This window comes from Poeciliopsis prolifica, unplaced genomic scaffold (genome assembly GCF_027474105.1).
Source record: "Poeciliopsis prolifica strain line A6 unplaced genomic scaffold, Auburn_PproV2 SCAFFOLD115, whole genome shotgun sequence".
Classification (NCBI taxonomy): domain Eukaryota; kingdom Metazoa; phylum Chordata; class Actinopteri; order Cyprinodontiformes; family Poeciliidae; genus Poeciliopsis; species Poeciliopsis prolifica.
The window spans coordinates 799,399-819,771 of NW_026562490.1; the positions used below are offsets into that span (position 1 = coordinate 799,399).

Sequence of the window (20,373 nt, forward strand, 5' to 3'; positions counted from 1 at the left end):
CCAAAAGGTGTTAGGTGAAGCCTTGTGCTGCACCTAACAGTCAATGTGCTGTAAATTACTCATTTGAATTCTAAATGTGTATGTTTTACCTGATTCTATGTTTAAATTAATCACTACTTCAATATGATTTACATCTGCATCTGCTTTCTGTCCCTGCTATGCTGAAACAATTGACTTTCAGTGTACTTCATTCCAATCTGGGGAGAATTACCAGAACAACCTTTCCATTCCCTGTTAGCTGCACTGCAGATGAAAAATGGTCTGGAACCAGGATCTGCTCAGACAGAAAGATGAAGCTGCCCTCTGAAGAAATCATCAAGAATAACTCAAATTTGTTTAAAGATATTCCAACCTTAAGAGATGTATCCATACTGGAGGAATTTGATAGTGGACTAGGTGGGTTGTTTTTATTATTGGCTACAGTGCGACACAGTCTCAAAAGCAAGTCTAGTGGGACTGGACTGGGCCAGTTTTTGGATAGCTTTCAGATAGGAAGTGGAGACTTTACCACACAGGGTTTTGGAAAAAGCTCTAAAGTGCTTGACGCAGTTGAATAAGGTGTGAAACATACATACCGTATATACACGCATACCCACACATACATACATCCATCTTCTTTCCCTTATTCTGGGTCGGGTCGTGGGGTCAACAGCCTAAGAAGGAAGGCCCACACTTCCCTCTCCCCAGCCACTTGTTCCAGCTCTTCTGAAGGAATCTCAAGGCGATTCCGGGCCAGCCAAGAAACATAGTCCCTCCTCCCAGTGAGATGTGCCAGGAACATCTCACATGGGAAGCATTTAGGAGGCATCCTGACCAGATGCTCAAGCCACCTCAACTGGCTCCTCTCGATGTGAAGGACATTCTAACCAACACGGTTTATTCAGTAAAAGATCCTGATTATTTTAATTATGAGGCGTTTGGTGGCAGGTCAGCACAATAGCTCAGGAATGTTGAGGAACTGATGGCTCAATGACAACAATTTGTGTCAGATCTTTTTATTTGTGAGAAATGAGACTTATTCATGAATTAATTATATGCCAGAGTGATTGAAAATATGGCCCATAAACACTACAAAAAATGTCATGGTGGGTATAAAAGCGCTACTTTACAATTAGTGCTACTAATTGTAAACAATTATTCCTTTGATAAATAATTTTACACTCCATATATTCTAGAGAAAAGAGCCTTTTGCCATCATTATCTTTATTTTAACATCCAATTTGCTATTAGAAATAAATAATTTCCAGATGAGATGCTAAGTCTATAGGGGGGCTATCTGCACTGTGAGAAAAAAAGTCTGATGCACATTCAAGGAAGGAAGTGATCACTTTTTCGAACAAAGATCCCCAAATGGCAGCAGGACGGCTATTCGGACAAACTGCCAACGTAAAGCCAGAAAATGAGTCTCACTCTTCAGGAATTAAGCAGAGTGCCTGTCTGAACATGTCTGAACTCCAGGTTCAGACAGGCACCATCAGCCCACAGGTCGTGGGAGCAGCAGTCACTTCGGCCTCACAGGACCGATCAAAACAGAAATTTTATTATTGAGTCTGAATCAAAATATATTTGAGCCACCTGGATTTATGTTAGCAAGCAAAGAAAAGTGCAAGTTTTTCTTTGCACTTTTCTGTTTTACCTGTCTCAGGTCAAACAGGTAAAACACAGTGAGAGAGGATGAGGAGTCTGGGGTAAAGAAGGGAAAGGGTGGCTTTGTGTGTGTAAGGAAGCCAACCAGTGAAACATCCACTGATGAAACAAAGATTCATACGTTCACCATCAGTCACCGGTAGTTCTGTCAAAGAGTCAAAACTGTGCCTTCGCTGTGCCTTTGTGTCCATGTGGTGATTCAGTAGCATCCCACTGTGCCCTCAGGATAAGAGAGGACAGGCATTGTTGATGATGATGAGAGCAGGAGTGGTTGTTTGCTGGCTTGATTCACACAGTGTGGTGTGTTCAGCTGGCTTAGCAAAAACCAGTGGAGTGTTCAGGTTGTAAACACCAGCACGAAAGAAGCAGGCCTGCAGAGTGAGGCGCACCATCTCCTGGCACCCCAGCTGCAGCTTGTACTGTGTCTGACCCACCCAAGCAAACGAAGTATGGACCTCCAGAGACTCGGAGCTGGAAACCACACAGAATGACAGGAAGTGAAATCATTGTGATCCCTGAAAATGAGCCATGTTGAACTAGCTTTCCTAGTCCTATAGATGTCTCACACATCAGTCATTAAAAGTCAGCATACAATAGTGTAGTGTCAATTAATTGTCTATAAGGAAGAACTATATAATTGAGGCTGGAAGGAGCACTTGTGGCCCTTGCAGATCAGCGCCGCTCTGGCCTTGTGGCTGCTGTACCACCACTCCATCAGCATCGTCGACATTCTTGCATCGCTCTCGCATCACTACCACTAGGTGCCGCATTTGGCAAATATTCCAAATTGCATTCAGTTCATTTCAACACAGGTCTCACAATACATCTTAAAAGTTTTGTTGAAGGCCTGCCTTTCAGACAGTTGTTACTGTCATTTCCTGCTTTGTGGTGAAAGTTTGGTGAGGACTTCCTGTAGACTTAGGAACAAATTATATGTAGTTAGCATTGCTTATTGGTTTTAATTCTACATCATATACAAGGAGAAGAAAGTCAAGTTATCCAATAATCTTCAGTATTTTCTCAGTGGCCAGGGTTTTAGTGATGTCATCATTAATGTACCACACTAGAGTTTCCTGTTGATGCACAAAAAAATCAGGTGCAGATTGGATCATTTGTCCTGGAGATATAACTGTTCCAATAACGTAAGGCGTGCACTGGAGTCAATTTCCAGTATAATTATATTGCCATCTTTAGATGTTAAAGTTTCATTTATTTCCAGTTTTGTGCAAATCAAATGGGATGAGTTGACCAGTTTCAAAGTCAAGACTCTAGAGTCATCAGAAATAGGACAGCCTACAGGCTGTCCTATTTACCTGTCTCAGGTAAATAGGACAGATGGTCTTCCCACAAGTCATTTTAAATGTATCCACCAAGGGGTTTTTAAGACCTAACAGGATTTAATGACATAAATTCATTAAAGATGGATTTAAATCATTAAGTCTCTGCAGTGACAGAAAATTTAGGCAGTTGTGCTGTAAAGAAATGCCTTACTCACAAATATCGGAAAAAAAAGAGAACTTAAAAGGTAAAAATTTTCTTTTATCTGCGCCAATGATGCCATAGAAGACTCTATAAACAGATCCTTGAAACGCATGACACTAGCCGTCACTGAAAACCTGGATTTGTAGTCAATCTCATCGTCTGTAGAGTGAAAATATGTGAATGGAAATCCAAACTATTAAAAGATTGTGAGCATTATTCACTTTTTCAAATCTTGCCATTCATAACATAAAAATTTCATAACAATTGTATATTCCAGTTGAACCTGATTCAAGCTGGTTTTTATGTGTTGGAGACATACCTGCTGCTTTTTTGACGCAGGTCAATGATGACATCTATCTGAACCAAGGAGCAGTTGGACAGAGTCAGAGTTACTGGGACTAAACAAAGGCTAAGGGCAGAAGAGACAAAAACACTTTTACACAACATTACAAACTTGCCTTTGTATCTGGAAGGTAATAGTAGTGCTCTTTGATCCGATCAACATCTGAGTATGGTTAAACAACTCAATCATCTCTATCATCTCATCATATTGAAGACTCAGTTTTCTATTTAACTTAAAAAGGTTGTTTTATGTTCAGACAAAATGTGGAATTATTACATTTTTATTAATTATATGTGGAATTACAATATTAATCTGAAATGCTCCAGAGAACAAGAAATATTCATCCACAAGCATATCAAAAAATCTAAGAAAATTAAGTAATGGGCTTTAGTGATGTAGGATGTCTGTTTGTCTTAATTTCTGCAATCTAATACTGTGATACTGTAATGCCCAGCTACTGCAGCTGTCTTACCTTTCTTTGACAAAATGATGAGTAAAGGTTTCAGGGTAGCAGAGGTTGATTCTGATGAGCTGGGACAGCTCTGGATAAGGCAGAATGACTGGAGGAGGCAACTCCGACTTAAATCTGAGGAGCATCACCTCCTGAGTTTCCTGGAGACACAAAAACATAAACAGAAGGACAAATGCTTGGTAAAACAACATTCATTAAATCAGTGGTTCCCAAAGTGGGTGTGTTTTACCTCACATAAGGTGTAAGGTAAAACACCACACACAAAGTCAATGAAACAGATTAGCACTGACATCTGGTAGTCTGAGGTCTGGTAGCTTCCACTGAGCTGTGGACAAGCAGGAGGATTGTAGCTGTACCTCTTTGGGAATCAGAGAACTGGCCTCTTTGCCGATTGTCTGCAGGGCCACATGAAGCTGGCCTTCTAAGACCAGCTGTTTATTGTCCTCAACAACGTAAGCCTGGTAACACAAAACACATTGAACTCAAGCACAAAGCATCAACATCTACCTTTAATTTCTAAGATTACAAATGTGACAAAATCCTACAACACCGCAAAGTGGGACAATGTGGGAGATTCAATACAGGCTGTCAACCAAGACTTACATATCTAGAAATTATTTATATGATGTTAAAAAAGAGCAGCTGATGATGAGAGTAAAATATTTCAAAACACTTATTCAGATCATCAAATATACAACCTTCCAGATGACGATTATGCTTAGGTCTAGCTCATTACACTTCTTGGCGATACTTGTTATGTCAGCTGTGTTGTCAGTGTGGCCAGAGTCCTGACTTCTGCTGTTCCTGGGAGTTGAATTCACTTGTTCTAACACCGAGCTCTGACGGCAGCGGAAGAAGAAGTCTCCACATGGTGGAGAGGAACTCATGATCTGCACACAGAAAGTTCAGAGTAGGAGAGATGTGTGTCTGCACTAAACTGTTCTTGTTACATTAAAGAGTTTGACGATGTGTTGTCAGTTCACTGGGGTGGGCGATGAGCCCCTTCCAGGTGTAGCCACTCCTTGCCACTACTGCGTTTAATACAACAATAAAGCATCCTTTATGGGAAACATCTGGGTGGTTATCTAGAATATTCATTCATTTGATTTTTAACAATAAAAACAGAAAAGAGCTAGTTACTTTGTCATCAGAATTATTCAAAAGTTTGATTGAATGAGGAAATGGGGAACATTCTAAAAATGATTTCAAATTCAAAATCAGCTATTCAAGTCTGTACCATCATATGGCTTAAATCAAAACCTTGTAGCTGTGGACCACACAGTAAAAGAGAAAAAGAAACTGGAAAAACAACTGGAGGTAAGGTTACAAACTCTAAAGTTAATTTTTTTCCCCAGTCTTTTAGTTCTGGTCAGTTATTGTATTTAATGTTACAATTATTGTAAATGTTTTCATGTTTACTTGCAGACTTTACTAATGCAAAGCTAAGCACAATAACAATTAAGACTAAAGCTGGAAGAATATTCATCAACATCCCTTTAAATATTTTAAGACTAGTTTGTGTAGAATAGCTTGAGGCTCCATATCTTCCTCTCTGCCTGCACATTTCTCTCTCCACTAGAACAGCTTTGTGAACTCTTTGTCAGAAGTGCTTTGGCAAACAAATCATTCTGTGATTGGGGTGGGAGTGTGGAGTCATTCACACAAACTGCAAGGACAATTTGAAAGAAAAGCAGTTGAAAAGAAAATGCAACTTTAAGATTTGGCCTATCCTGCACCAACAGATCTATTTGGAAAACAATATTCTTGACTGTGACTTTACAGTGTAAGGGCTCAGATCTGCAGTGGTGACAACTGACCCAGTATAGGTGGTCCTATACCCAACTTCATCATTATTAGCCCTTTTGGTGCTTTTAAAAATAAAGGAGGAAGACAAGACATTAGAAAATCCTTCTAGAAACAGCTTTACCAACAATTCTTTTAAACAAAAATATGGAAGACATTTATTTAATTGTTTGTTTTGGTCACATTAAAGATGCCATAGTTTTTTGTATTATTTTTTGACTGAACTGTTGTGCTTAAAGGATGAATATTTCTGATCTGTGGCTATTCTCTCACCAACTTATCCAGCCTAATAGGGAGCCTTTGTTTCCTACGTTTTCCTCTCTTTAAGGGCAGTAAGTTGATATTTTCTGTCTGTAACACTATCACATAACCATCCTGGGTTCATACATACAAGATTCTGATTCTACATCAACAATAAAGCAGTGAATTAATCTTACCCGTTCATTTCCAAGATTCAGGTCTGCAAATGTGTATTCTTTTGCAGAATCAGAGCCTAAAAACAAAGTTAAATCTGTGCTTTCAAAAAAGAACATCCGAGATGGCTTGTGTGAGAAGGAAAAATACCTTCATGGGATTTGCATCTCATGGCTTTAAAACAAAGCTTAGCTCTTTCTTGACTGCTGAGTCTGCAATCTGGAGAGAGAAATTGAAAGCAGAGAAACGGAATCGATCAAGTTTATTTGTATAGCACGTTTCATCAACAAGGCAGCTTTACATCATAAAAACATGACATATTTTGACCACCATCAAAAAAATTAATACAAATCATCTGAGTTGATCAATGTTCCATTTATTACGGTTCAACAGCAACTCAAAACCGGAGGCTTTTTGGACTGAAGACCATTGCATGGTAGTCTGATGAAGAGGAAGGTCACAGTTTTTCATTCTTTGTATGAAACAACTGGGCCAAACATAAAAAGCAATAGATTATCAATTAAAAACAGTAGGAACTAACTAGCAGCCCTACGATTTCATAGAACAACCAGTATTTAAAAGAAAAAATACTTGAAATATTTAATGCACAGTACACAGTACTATGTTTACACTTCTTTTTTTCCTCAAAGTTTCTAATTGAAGAATCTGAGCCTAATGATTAATATAGTTTGAAGAGAAAGTTTATTGTCCATTTTTGGTTTGTCTATTTAAAATGTCTTCCAGCAATTGGGCTAAATGTTCTTTAAAAATGAGTTCATCTTGGAGAAGGTGTACTTACATTATTATGCCATTTATTATAAATTAACAACGGTCTCAAAACGACAATATTACAGTTTATTGCAATAATTTTTGGGACAATTAATTGTTCAGCAAAATGTGTTACAGGCCTAGAAATAATTTTATTTGAACAGAGATGATTGATCAAAAACTAGGAGACGATTCAAACTTACATCATTCATGGTGAGTTCACTATTATTTTTGTGGTTGGAAAAATGCCCATGATCCATGCAATAAGAAGTGCGGTGTTTGTAATAATTTTAATTGAATTGTAAAACCATTGTAGAACCTTTAGGTACTAGAAAGTATGCAGAAAAAAATGACAATGATAAAAAAAAAGCATTTTAAAAGGAAGTTAGCCCCTTTTAAAATGGACTTACCATAATTGTTCCATGGATTGATATACTTGTGGAGGCGCCAGTGCTGACTACTGCTAGACACCTGGACAATGTCGAACTCACGAACACCACTTTCACTCTGGAACAATTTAAAGAAATTTAAACTAAGTTTCGCAACATGATGTAAGAACAAAGAATCTTTGTAAGTCAAAGGGTGGTTCATCTTACTGCATTTACGTTCTCCACATCAATAAAAACAAGAGTTCCCCCGCTGCCTTTATCATCTAGAGGGGAAGCACTGCTGCGGCAGGCGGAGGCCTGGACACTCAGAGACCGACTGGCGCATATAAACACTGTGTGACGCAACACCCGGTGACTTCAAGAGGAGGAGATGACACACCGTTAAACTCAGTACAAATACAAAACTTATTTAGAACCTAAATTATTGCATGTGTTGATACTATGGAGTGATGGATTGAATACAGCCATCTTTCCGCTGTGTGCCAAGCATTTAGTAAAAATAATATCTTGGGAAGTTCAAACTTTTCTCATTAGTTTCTAAGGTGAGGTGGGGACAGGCCATATTTCCATCAATACTTGAGTTTCTGGGTGTAAACATTATTATTTTTGCTGAATATAGACAATTTTCGGAATTACTATTCCACATATTTTATCCAATCACCAAACTTACCAAAAACACTTTCAGATTTTAAGACGTGCACGACTAGATGCAGCATTCTACAGAGCACTATCTGTTATGTTAATCGTGTCAATGTGACACGATTAAGATAAATTAAATGAGTTCTTTACAGACTCATTTAATTTATCTTAAGATAAATAAAAAGTAATTAAAATGGTCTGGTCACAATTATATTAAAGTAATAATATAACTCAGGGTTAATTTTGAGTATATTAATCCTCAAAATCATCTTTCACCTGATTTTGAGTCCTTTCTCTGTGTTCTCATAGTAGAACAGGAAGTTGATTTCGTGGACTCCTTCCTGGTCTGGTCCTCGGAGCCAGAGGGGTAGCTGAACTGACTGTCCTGGTTGCAGTGTGCTGCCATGTATTGGGATCTCTGTCACCCCGGAGGGCTGACTGCATGCAGGAGCAGAAACCAACGTCTCAGAGGACATGGAGCCTGGCTGAAGGGGGGTAGGAAACGTCACAAAGGCGGAGTAGTTCTCTGCTGAGCGGGAGCTGGGAAGTGTGAAAGGTGCTGTGCTCTGGCTGCCAAACGTGAAGAAATCAGGGTGCGTGGACGCCACTCGAAGGCCACACAGAGCAACTGCACTGACATTACAGAACTCCACATAAGCTTTCCTAATCTCACCACACAGCAGGGCAGTGGGAAACTGGAGGAAGAAAACCTGCGGAAACACAGACATGCACACACGCACACACACGCACACACTAAGATTGTTTTGTACTATTCAGCAGCTTACAGTGATTTTAAACAATTATATAAATTATAGTGCATTCAAACTACTTGACAAAACATAAATCCAAAGATTCTTAGATTACATCATTTTCTTTGCTTTTAAGAGAAAACTCTAGTTTCCTTCCAGAAACCAATTCCTCAGCTGAAGAAAAAACATTGTACATCTAAATCTGCCAGGAGTAAGAATCATTCTTGGCTCACAAAAAACTAAGTACTGCAAAAAATCTTTTTCAAGTTGAGCAATCACAAGTGACTTAATTATAAAAAGAAAAAAAAGTAATAGAAAAGCCCAAATAATGGACTAAAATACCATATTAAAGGAAGCCATTCAACCTAATCCTGTTTAATTCAAGTCCTAGACAACCATCACCAGACATTTTATGTCTGCAGGCCTGTTTGGTATGTATTTGTTCCAAAATGAATCTATAATCTCAATAATAAGCCAAAGGCAAGAAGTTCAGTCACAAGCTTCACATAAACCAGCTAATTTTTCAGGACAATTCATACAAAACGTAAAGCCAATTAACTATTTTACTTTAAGTTCACCTGATCATGTTAGCCATAGAGGAAGACATGAGAGTGTCAGTTACCTCCATTAGAGGCATAGGTGGGGTTATGACGGGCTCCAAACGTCGATCTGTGCCATATCGAACTTGCATCTTGTCTTCTTTTGTCAGGTTAAGCCGTGGGCCCTGGATCTTCAGGTCCTGTCTACCATGAATCATCATGGAGTCTAAAGTCTGCTGACCTGATGCAGGATAAAGTTCACACACAACATGTTTTGGCAGTATAATGTAATTTTTCACGATCAAATCATTAACTAGTCTGTGCCAGAATACAATGCTGTGTATTAAACCAACCAACCCTGGGTGGAAACACGTGTAAACATACCTTCATTGTCTGAAGAGGCTTCCCCAAAGAGAGATGAAGTCAAGTTGTAGATCACTCCTACAATGTTCAGCTGACCAGTTTTGTGTGGCAGCAGCTTCAGTCGGGCCTGACAGTACAAAACAAAACTCAAAAGCTATATGTGACATAAACAATAGAAGTTGGTCCTCACCAATCTATGCTGTCTGAACAGAGCAGGTTAGACTGGTGAACTGCAATGAGCTACTAATTGAATCACAGTAACCCTCATTATCAATCATAACCTAACTACAAAATATTTACAGGCAACACACAAGAGATAAATAAGAAAAACAAAAATAAGAACTGTAAAATCTTTCTCAGCTTTTCCTCAAACTTGTATAGAATAGTCCTCATCTTTGCTTTTTATCACCTCAAAAGTAATATAAGGTTATATTAATATAATAATTATCAAATAAAGCGAATATAATAATTAGTTTGGCTCTGATATTTTCAGCAATTATGTTGAGCTGGCATGGTTGTCAGTTGTGAGTTAGCTTTATAGTTCAGTAGTAAGTTTCAGTCAGCATCCGACATGTTGACAGTGGAGGAAATCTAAACCCGTAAAAAGAGGCACTGCAGTAGACAGAGTTGATCTGTTGCATACATGTAGATGGAGAGGTTCTGGAATTTCTGTCACTGTCTTTGTCTTCTTTACTTCCATCGCTGCTCGCATGTGAACTAATGTGCAACACAGCACTGCTGGTAACCACTGATACTGCTCAGTTTAGATACGCATCTACAGTTAGCTGACTAACTTGTGTAGTGGGAAAATTTAAAGTTACTATGATTATTAGCCGAATCTATACATAACAGTATGATGATTCTTGTGGGATGCATGAGCTCATGAAAAATACTTCTGAAGTTTAGTTTCTCTGACCTTTGCATGAAGTTGTCTCTTTATCTCTCATGACTCCCCTAGTGAACAAAAATATGTGTGCTTGCTGTCTGCTTTGTAACCAAGTAGATTATCAAACTATGTGAATGGAATGAACCTCTTCCTAAAAAACTGTAAGTCGTGCTCTACTTGAGGGTCTTTCTCCGTACTGCGATCAGTGAGCAGAGACTTCGAACGCTTGTTAAGCCTTCGAATAAATACCGATTAAAAATATATTCTTTGTCTGGTTCTTGAAACAGTTTGCCCTCACTGTTGACCATTTGAATTGGTACTTGGGATTACAACTGGGGAATATTTTTATGACAGTGTTTTTAGAGGATATGGGTCCTTTTTGTGGGTATTGTTCTGATTAAAACTAATTGAATGTTTGGGGCATTTCTTTTTTGTGCCAATACTGAGTTATTTAAATATAAACTTATATTACTTTTGAGGGATTTTGGTTACTGATCTGTTATTTATCAGAATTACTATTATTTCTTATTATTATGGACTTTTGAAAAAATCTATTGTAGATAAAAATCCACAAATTCCAAGTTGGTGGATGTTTATTTTAATATTAAATATATTTGTGTATCACATTTTACCTAATACCTCTGATGAAATTGTGAGTTCTGCTTTAAGTCCAGCTGAAGCCTCGGGCTCCATCCTGAGGCTTTAGTGGCATTTATTTAAAAGTAAACAGACAGGAAATGGGGAGGAAAAGACATGGCACCCAGCACTCCAGCTTCTGCAAATTTAACATTTAGCATACGTGGAACTTTTCTCGCAAAAGGATTTGGAGAAAACATATGAAAGAGAGGTACGCTCCAGCACATTAAGTCCCATGATTTTCAATCACACTGTGTTCAGTGATACAAACACTCTTTTGTGGCAGAACACTTCAGTCTGTCCACTGTCCAGAGGATAGAAAGTCACACATACTCAGTGTCAAAACAGCTGGGTTCCAGTTTGAAAGTTGATATTTTGAAATGTCAAAAATCCGATGGTATCCATTTTAGTATATCTAATAAGATTATGAATAAACTCTTGACAACTATGTACAGAAGTGGTGCATTGCACAACCCTAACATGACTGTTTCTAGAGGTTGAAACAGTCATGTTTCAACTGAACCTTGAAGAGACCAAAACAGTTACTCACAGTTTTGGTCTCTTCTGATCCCAGGTAGAACTCTTTGATGATCTCTGTTGTGACAATTTCTTCATTCTGTGACAATAGCAACATGAAACATAATGAAGGGAAAATGGAAACTTTCAATGATGGATCTAAACACCAGTCTGAATAAAAATCTAGACTGTTGAGCTGGGTTTGGTCAGAAAGCTCACCTTGCCTGCTGAGGTGTCTTCATTAGTGTTCATCTCGTCAGTTATCTGGTCACTTGTTGATTCCTTTCCCCCGAAAGGTGTGCCAGTAGAAAACCTCCATAGGAGAGAGAGGTTGGACAAAAGCAAAGAAACCTTCAAAGGATTTCTGAATGTGACCTCCACAATTATTGGTTCTGTTGAGGAAAACAGAGTACAGGTATAATTCATTTTATTTTTATTTTATTTAAGTTTATTCAGCAGGGACATACACACATCGACACAGACAAACTGAACAAAACAGCAGTCCCATGTTTGCATCATAGAGCAAAAGCAACAACTAATTTTCAGCACTTGTTCCTAGATGGGCTTTTACATGAGACACCGACAGTCTCATCATTAAAGACCAATTTTTTGTTCTTGGAAGGGTTTTGGAAGGAAATGAAGCACTTTGAGGATTATCTTTATCTGGCCTCCATGTCCAGCATGGATTTAGCAGTTTGAAGACTTAGGCAAAACAAGTTTGTTACCATGGCATAGGCCACTGAGGTGGGTGAAAGGAGAGCAGATGTGCATGGGAGCGTTGACAACATCAGCACTTATTCTGCAAATGTTTTTTTCACTTCCCTTTTTGAGCATTAAGTCTCTCAGAAAAACAAAAACTATTTCAAGAGTGTAAAAACATTTTTTGTGAAATTGAGGAAGTTATTTCAAATCTTGACAAATCTGTGAATAATTTTTATTGTTCACAGATCTATTGATGTGTTCCATCAATAGTTCCATCTATTGTTCCATCAATAGATGGAACACATCAATAGATCTATTGTAGATAAAAACAATAGATCTATTGTTCTCAAATTAGTTTACTCAAGAACAGTGTTTCTCAATTCCAGTTATCAGGGACCTTTGTTCTGTTGGTTTTCCACTCAATCCAATTCAAAATCCTTCATAGACCATAAGGAAAATTAAATGTTACTGTAACTCTCATTAATTCAAAATACTTCAGTTATTGTAGGTGGTGATGGCTGTGGGTAGAAAGTTCCTACTGTAATGACCTTTACTGACCATTACAGTAGAAACTTTCTACCCACAGCCATCACCACCTACAATAACTGAAGTATTTGGAAGTACTTCAAAATTCTTCAGTAGCGCCCTCTCCTTTGTTAAAGAAAGGGCTGCAACATATCCAAATACAATGGCGCGGTGTTTTTTTTTTTTAGTTCACTGGAGAATTATTCTTAATAGAGCAATATTCTTTCCTCTAAGAAAATAAATAAAGCTTTATATTCAGTTGAAAAGTGAAAATAAGCAATAGTGATATTTAGACACAGTCACATTAACTCTGACCCTCAATCACAGCCAGTGGGTGGTGGAGGTTGTCCGTCTGATTGTTCAGACAGCACTGAGTAGGTTGGAAGTTACTTGGAAGAATCCCTCGATTGGCAGATGCTGCAAGCTGCTCCTCAAGTTGGCACCATAGGACTGACAAATCTTGGTCATACTCCTGATCCAAGGAAACATGAGTAGCTGCCTGCTTCTCCCCTTCAAAAAAGTACTTGAATTAATCATTTGTTGTGTTAATTAATAATTATGATTAAATCTTAAATCATTGATGCATATCAAAAGGAAGCCAAAGCTGTGACATTATTCCAATTCCAGCATAGGTAATTATGTTTCCAAACTGACTGAATGTCATGGAAATATTCCTTGTAGAACAAAGAAGGTTTTGGATCACAGACCACACTGACATTTCAGCATTATAAACCTTTCAGAGCCATCAGCATCTTACAATCATAAAACACAATCCTGAAACCAACTGCAACACACACCTCTGATAGAAAAACACAAGATAACCATCAGTCTTACTTTCTTTATTAAACAAATGTTCTAGAACACAATTTTCAATAAAAAGTAATGAATTACTGCGTAGTTCCTTCGTAGAGCACTAGTGCACAGAATTCTGGTGTATAGGTGAGAAATGTCCAGCTTTCATAGTACAGTACACATACCTGAATATGTAATAAATATTGATAGAACTGATAGAACATTTCACTAAAAAAAACAAGCTTGGTGGCTGATGTTTTAAAGAGCTACCAGAGAGTTACCTTCTGCAAGACGCCGTTCATGTCCAAAGTAAACTCTGGTAGCAGAGTTATGGATATGAGGCAGCGGCAGCTGGGGAAGGCAGCTTTCACTTTCTCCAAGAACACTCTAAGAAAAAAAAGAAAAAAATAGTAAATCAATTCTACATTATTGCTGCTGGACTAATCACTTAAGCTTCAATGACTTTTATGCAGGGTTAAATTTGCATAAAAGTTGCTGCAAATTTAATGAAAGCATTTTTTACAGTCTTTAATCTGAATTGTTCAATAACTACAATTAAATAGGAATGTATGTTTTTTTTTAAATGTGTATGTTTTTTTAATGCGTCTATGCATTTAAAAAACATAGACCACAAAAAATGTTTAAATATAATCTAATTGTTGTGAATTAATACACAACAATATGTATAAAATTAAACTGAGAAGTAATTTAAAGTTTGTCTTCTTATTATAGTTGTTTATAGTTGATCTTTGCAACCAACAATGGAAAACATACCAAAAGTAACAATTCCACGGAAACTGTCAAATTTTGCAGACAGACTTTTAATTAGAATTTATGATTTTCCCTGCAAGAACATATGTAAGATAATGTTAAAAGATACACTGACAGCTTATCCCTGGTTCCAAGTCTTAGGTATTAGAAGGCCTTGTTGCACTAATCTTTATCTCCTTCCACAGATTCTGGCTGGGCCTTTCTACACATCCAATTATAGAACCTTCCAGTTATTGCTGGGCTAAAAAAAATCAATAAGATTTGTCGCAATGAACACGTGATCAGTAGCAATAGAAAATATGTGTGTCTGATGAAACATCCAATAATTTCCTTGTAGGCAAAGAAAGATTTTTGCTGCTCAACCTCTCACAGAGGAGGTGCAGCCCAGCAGAAAGCAAGGAGAAAGATTTAAGCAGCAGGTAGACAACGTGAGTGACAGTGCTAAAACCCTATTCCTTGCTCTGATTGATTGCTGTTGTATGGTCATTAGGATCTCAGTCTAACATGTTCTACATTTTTTTTCAAAGGATAATTCAGCTGGATCTTCTGACCGGTAAAACAGCTGCACAGCTGACAACAACTGTACTTTAAATTTTTATTACATCACTTAATGTTTAAGCAAAAATCACTGCCTTTAAATTCAATGGAAATTGGAACGGAAATTTAATGGAGTATATTGTGCATTTTTCTTTTGCATTACCTTAATTTACATCTTATCCTTATCTATTTAGACTCATTTACTTCACACCAATACTGAATAAACTTTCTAGCCAAAAAAAATTACTACTTTTAATTTCAATTTGATTCAAGAACAAACTTCAAGAATGAAGGCATTTGTATAAACCTCTTTAAAAAAGATCAGTGTTAATCACATTTGTGAATAAGGTTAGGAAAAACAGAAAATTCTTTTTAATCTCACCTTGACAACATAGAGGTATTCTCTGAGAAAGGCAGCCTGCTGTGTGGCTGTCTGTCGGCTATCATTAATCAGAATCTGTCTGAAGGCCTGTAAAGCGTTCTCAGGCTGCCCTAGTGTAAAGGACTGACGACCAATTGTAAAGTTGATATGATCCTCTGCCAAAGACCAGCCTCTGTCCTTGTAGATCTGCTTGGCTTGACTGTAACAGCGCAGTGCGTGCCTCCTCTACATGACAAAATAAAGAGAGGGAGAGAGAAAAGACTACAGTAGAAACATTGTCATGTTTTTCTCTTCTTTATAAAGTTGCTACAGTAACCATATTAATATTAACTATTCTGTTGGTACTGAGTGAGATTTTACCTGAAGATATTAACTGTAGACTATAAAAGAATGCTTTAATATGCAGATGGTTATTAAAAAAATGTTCAGAACAGAATCCTTTCTGATTGGATTTCTGAACAATTTTAAATAAGCATTTGCACATTAATGTCCAGTGTCAATCAAAGTTAGGTGCATCAGGGGTACCTGTCCTGCTTTGCTGAAGCGATGACCAGCCAGGATCATGTGGAAAGCAAACTTGCGCACCATAGGGTTACGCATGTTAATGAAGCAATGGGCTGCTTGCTCCAACAGCAGAGCGCTGCGAAGGTCAGAGTCCTACAAACACAAATACAGTAGCTTCACAGAAGAGCTCAGTGAGCTGCAGGTCTGAAGCATTTCTACTAGAACAACAGAGATACAAGTAATACATGATTTTTCACCTCACTGGTCATCTTAATAAGAAGAGTTGCAGCCTCAGAATATTTTGCTTGACTTTTCAGTATCTCTGCGCTGAGTAATGCACAGCGTTCAGCCAGCATCATGCTTCTAAGGAGGATATGAAGAAAATAGGCAGTCACAAAGGTAATAAAGGAATATTTACTGTCAGTTATTCTTTACCTGACAAAAAGTTTTATGGTCAAACTACCGGTATGTGATATTTTACATCTAATGTATGAGGATAAGCTCCCATTGCATGTGTTGATGTAAGGAGGGTGAGAATCATACTTGCAAACATCTTTGTACGTCTGGATTGCTGTATCCATATAGTGGCTTGGATATGGTCTCGAGGCTCCGCCCTGCAGAAAGGCGGACACTGCAGCCATTTCCTAGAAAACAACTCATAATTATTAGACCTAAAGCTTCACAACTATGAAGGAAACCTAAAAAAAACATCACTCAATTAATTTGATCAATGTTTAAAGTATTTTTGCATACAGTTAGGGCCAGAAATATTTGGACAGTGACACAGGTTTTGTTATTTTAGCTGTTGACAAAAATATGGTCAGAAATACAATTTATATATAATATGGGCTGAAAGTGCACACTCCCAGCTGCAATATGAGAGTTTCCACATCCAAATCGGAGAAAGGGTTTAGGAATCATAGCTCTGTAATGCAGAGCCTCCTCTTTTTCAAGGGACCAAAAGTAATTGGACAATGGATTCCAAAGGCTGCAAGTAACTCAAAAGGCCTTTCCCTCGTTAACCTGTAATCAAGTAAGTAGTTAAAAGGTCTGGGTTGTTTCCAGGTGTGTGGTTTTGCATTTGGAAGTTGTTGCTGTGACCAGACAACATGCGGTCAAAGGAGCTCTCAATTGAGGTGAAGCAGAACATCCTGAGGCTGAAAAAAAGGAAAAAATCCATCAGAGAGATAGCAGACATGCTTGGAGTAGCAAAATCAACAGTCTGGTACATTCTGAGGAAAAAGGAATTGACTGGTGAGCTTGGGAACTCAAAAAGGCCTGGGCGTCCACGGAAGACAACGGTGGTGGATGATCGCCGCATACTTTCTTTGGTGAAGAAGAACCCGTTCACAACATCAACTGAGGTCCAGAACACTCTCAGGGAAGTAGGTGTATCTGTCTCTAAGTCAACAGTAAAGAGAAGACTCCATGAAAGCAAATACAAAGGGTTCACATGTAGATGCAAACCATTCATCAATTCCAAAAATAGACAGGCCAGAGTTAAATTTGCCCAAAAACACCTCAAGAAGCCAGCCCAGTTCTGGAAAAGTATTCTATGGACAGATGAGACAAAGATCAACCTGTACCAGAATGATGGGAAGAAAAAAGTTTGGAGAAGAAAGGGAACGGCACATGATCCAAGGCACACCACATCCTCTGTAAAACATGGTGGAGGCAACGTGATGGCATGGGCATGCATGGCTTTCAATGGCACTGGGTCACTTGTTTTATTGATGACATAACAGCAGACAAGAGTAGCCGGATGAATTCTGAAGTGTACCGGGATATACTGTCAGCCCAGATTCAGCCAAATGCTGCAAAGTTGATCGGACGACGCTTCACAGTACAGATGGATAATGACCCCCAAGCATACAGCCAAAGCTACCCAGGAGTTCATGAGAGCAAAAAGGTGGAATATTCTGCAATGGCCAAGTCAATCACCAGATCTTAACCCAATTGAGCATGCATTTCACTTGCTCAAATCCAGACTTCAGACGGAAAGACCCACTAACAAGCAAGACCTGAAGGCTGCGGCTGTAAAGGCCTGGCAAAGCATTAAGAAGGAGGAAACCCAGCGTTTGGTGATGTCCATGGGTTCCAGACTTAAGGCAGTGATTGCCTCCAAAGGATTTGCAACAAAATATTGAGAAAAAACTTTTTTGTTTGGGTTATGTTATATGTCCAATTACTTTTGAGCTCCTAAAATATGGAGTGTTTGTAAACAAATGTGTACAATTCCTACATTTTCTATCACATATTTTTGTTCAACCCTTTAAATTAAACGTTACAATCTGCACTTGAATTCTGTTGTAGAGGTTTCATTTCAAATCCAATGCGGTGGCATGCAGAGCCCAACTCACAAATATTGTGTTACTGTCCAAATATTTCTGGCCCTAACTGTAACTAATCACTACGCTGAGTAGGTTAATTCTAAACCTACTCAACTCAGGTTGAGTAGGTTTAGAAAGATTAAAATAAGAAAAACATTAATATAGAATTTTAAAACATTGACTTGTAGGGAAAAACAACTAACTGCAGCAGAATTTGAATTTTAATTCAAATTCAAAAATACATAATTCATCCCAAAGGGAAATCAAATGCAATTAAAAAACAATTCTTTGCAATTAATTACTTACAGACCCTGCAATTAACTTTTAAAAATTTGAATCAAGTCCCATGACTAGCTTAAAATATTGAGTGGACTTCCGGCAGCGTTTCCAAGATGGTTAAATCCGTAACCGGTCCTGTTCAGCCACAAGAAAAACTCCACTAAACCCGATAAAAAGATTCAGTTCTTCTTCAAAATGATATATAATGCGTGGAGTTAGATCAAAAAAGAGACCAGGGGGTGCTGACGATCGTGGCTGGGCAGGGACTGATCTAACAAACGTTGATAACAAAGCTAGCATGATGCAGGCCTCGGACCCCAGTGAGGAGAGAGAGCTAACGACTGTTAGGGCTATCTAGAATCTATGCAGTATCAAAGAAATGCAAAAGGACATCAAGCGAGACCTGAACAGCTTTAAGAGTGAAATGAACAAGAAACTGGATGAGGTCAGTTCGGACATCCGAAACCAAGCTGCGAGGCTAACGAAAGCGGAACAATGGCTGAACGAGCTGGAGGCGGTGAATATGGATTTGAGAGATTCTTTGTCTGTCAATCAATCAATCAATCAATCAATCAATCAATCAACTTTCATTTGTATATGTGACTTCCTTCCCCACACACAGCACACTGCGGAGGCTAGTTGGTTGAATTTTCTGTAATGAGTGATTAATAAACAGCACAGTGAGCCTCCCTACTAGTCCATTAGTTCTGGATACACAGTAGAGTGTTGAACAGACTTTGTCTTACAAATAATCATTACAATCGGGTCCAACAACATGTTTTTCTAACAAGTGATCATATAGTGATTGGCAAATACAGCAAACTGGCAAATACAGCTAAGATAACATAATTACCTGTAATGAGTGATTAATAACAAACAGCACAGAGAGCCTCCCTAGTGGTCCACTAGTTCTGGGTACTGCAATAAAACTCCACATTAGCCCTTGAGCACAACCATCATTACAGTTCCGAAAATAACTGAATTTAATGACTTACCACAGTAGAGAGCTGAACAGACTGTGGAATCTACAGTTTCTCCTCCTTTGATAGGCAACCAGTAGGAGGTGCCAAAAACCACTCAATACAGGACAACTATGAAGCACATTTTAGCAGGATTTAACCTGAACCATTTTAACTATGTTACATACACCCACCTTAAATTCTGCTAAAACAGTATCAAACAGTAGCAAATAACATCAAACAAGTACACACAACGCTAAAATAAAAATGTGATAAAGAGAACACATAGTAGTCACATCAGTTCTAAACTTCCCCTAAGGAATAATGTTAGCAAAAGTGCAGCCAACACTCTTACCAACACAGACCCAAAGGATGCCATTTACATCTTTTGATATACAACCATTGCTCTACTAAGCAATCACTGGGAAAGGAAACAAAAATCAAAATAATACAAATTTACCCTGCCGACATGGTCTTTACAAAGGAAAACAGAGAGTCCATTTACATTTAACCATCCACAACCTGTTCATTCATTTCACATATAAGTCTGACTGGAGACTTAACAAGCCTACCCAACTTAGTGCATAGCCGAGACGGCTGAGTGTAAACAACATCAATCACAGGCAAGTCCAATTTCGTGTCAGCACTATATTCGGCTGAAAGATCATGCCGAATAAGCTCAGAGTGGACAGCTGCAGTTATAAGGTTGGAAACTGGTTCAGAAGAGTTTGACAGTGCAACAGATTCAGGGAGATCAGATTCAGGCAAGTCCTTGGTCACTTGAGACAGGAAACACAATGTCCACTGAAGGACCATGTACTGGAATGTCAGAACCACAGTCAGGGTGATTTACAATTTCATCCATACAACTATTGTTGTCCATCTACAAAAGCGAGTTCACGGTTCTCTTTCCTAGCATTCGTTTTGTGTCTCACTTTGAGAACGC

At 38.3% G+C, this 20,373-nt stretch overlaps 1 protein-coding gene across 2 annotated transcripts in view; it reads right to left on the minus strand.

Annotated features, from left to right (window-relative positions):
• Window positions 1–979: 979 nt before the first annotated feature.
• The window catches only part of trappc8 (trafficking protein particle complex subunit 8), a 29,473-nt gene continuing 10,079 nt past the window's right edge, over window positions 980–20,373 (minus strand). The window contains exons 10-29 of one of the 2 annotated variants that reach the window (XM_055024126.1): window positions 16,403–16,503; window positions 16,117–16,222; window positions 15,881–16,012; window positions 15,356–15,580; window positions 13,947–14,052; window positions 13,189–13,383; window positions 11,866–12,038; window positions 11,681–11,746; window positions 9,630–9,735; window positions 9,329–9,486; window positions 8,234–8,667; window positions 7,526–7,673; window positions 7,340–7,436; window positions 6,312–6,380; window positions 6,185–6,240; window positions 4,643–4,834; window positions 4,301–4,402; window positions 3,945–4,084; window positions 3,449–3,538; window positions 980–2,118 (exon numbers count right to left, since the gene is read on the minus strand). In XM_055024126.1, the coding sequence (XP_054880101.1) occupies window positions 1,869–2,118; window positions 3,449–3,538; window positions 3,945–4,084; window positions 4,301–4,402; window positions 4,643–4,834; window positions 6,185–6,240; window positions 6,312–6,380; window positions 7,340–7,436; window positions 7,526–7,673; window positions 8,234–8,667; window positions 9,329–9,486; window positions 9,630–9,735; window positions 11,681–11,746; window positions 11,866–12,038; window positions 13,189–13,383; window positions 13,947–14,052; window positions 15,356–15,580; window positions 15,881–16,012; window positions 16,117–16,222; window positions 16,403–16,503 (2,946 nt within the window). In that variant the 3' untranslated portion in view covers window positions 980–1,868. Of the gene's footprint in view, window positions 2,119–3,448; window positions 3,539–3,944; window positions 4,085–4,234; window positions 4,403–4,642; window positions 4,835–6,184; window positions 6,241–6,311; window positions 6,381–7,339; window positions 7,437–7,525; window positions 7,674–8,233; window positions 8,668–9,328; window positions 9,487–9,629; window positions 9,736–11,680; window positions 11,747–11,865; window positions 12,039–13,188; window positions 13,384–13,946; window positions 14,053–15,355; window positions 15,581–15,880; window positions 16,013–16,116; window positions 16,223–16,402; window positions 16,504–20,373 lie in introns of both variants that reach the window. The other variant, XM_055024125.1, reaches the window with a different exon arrangement.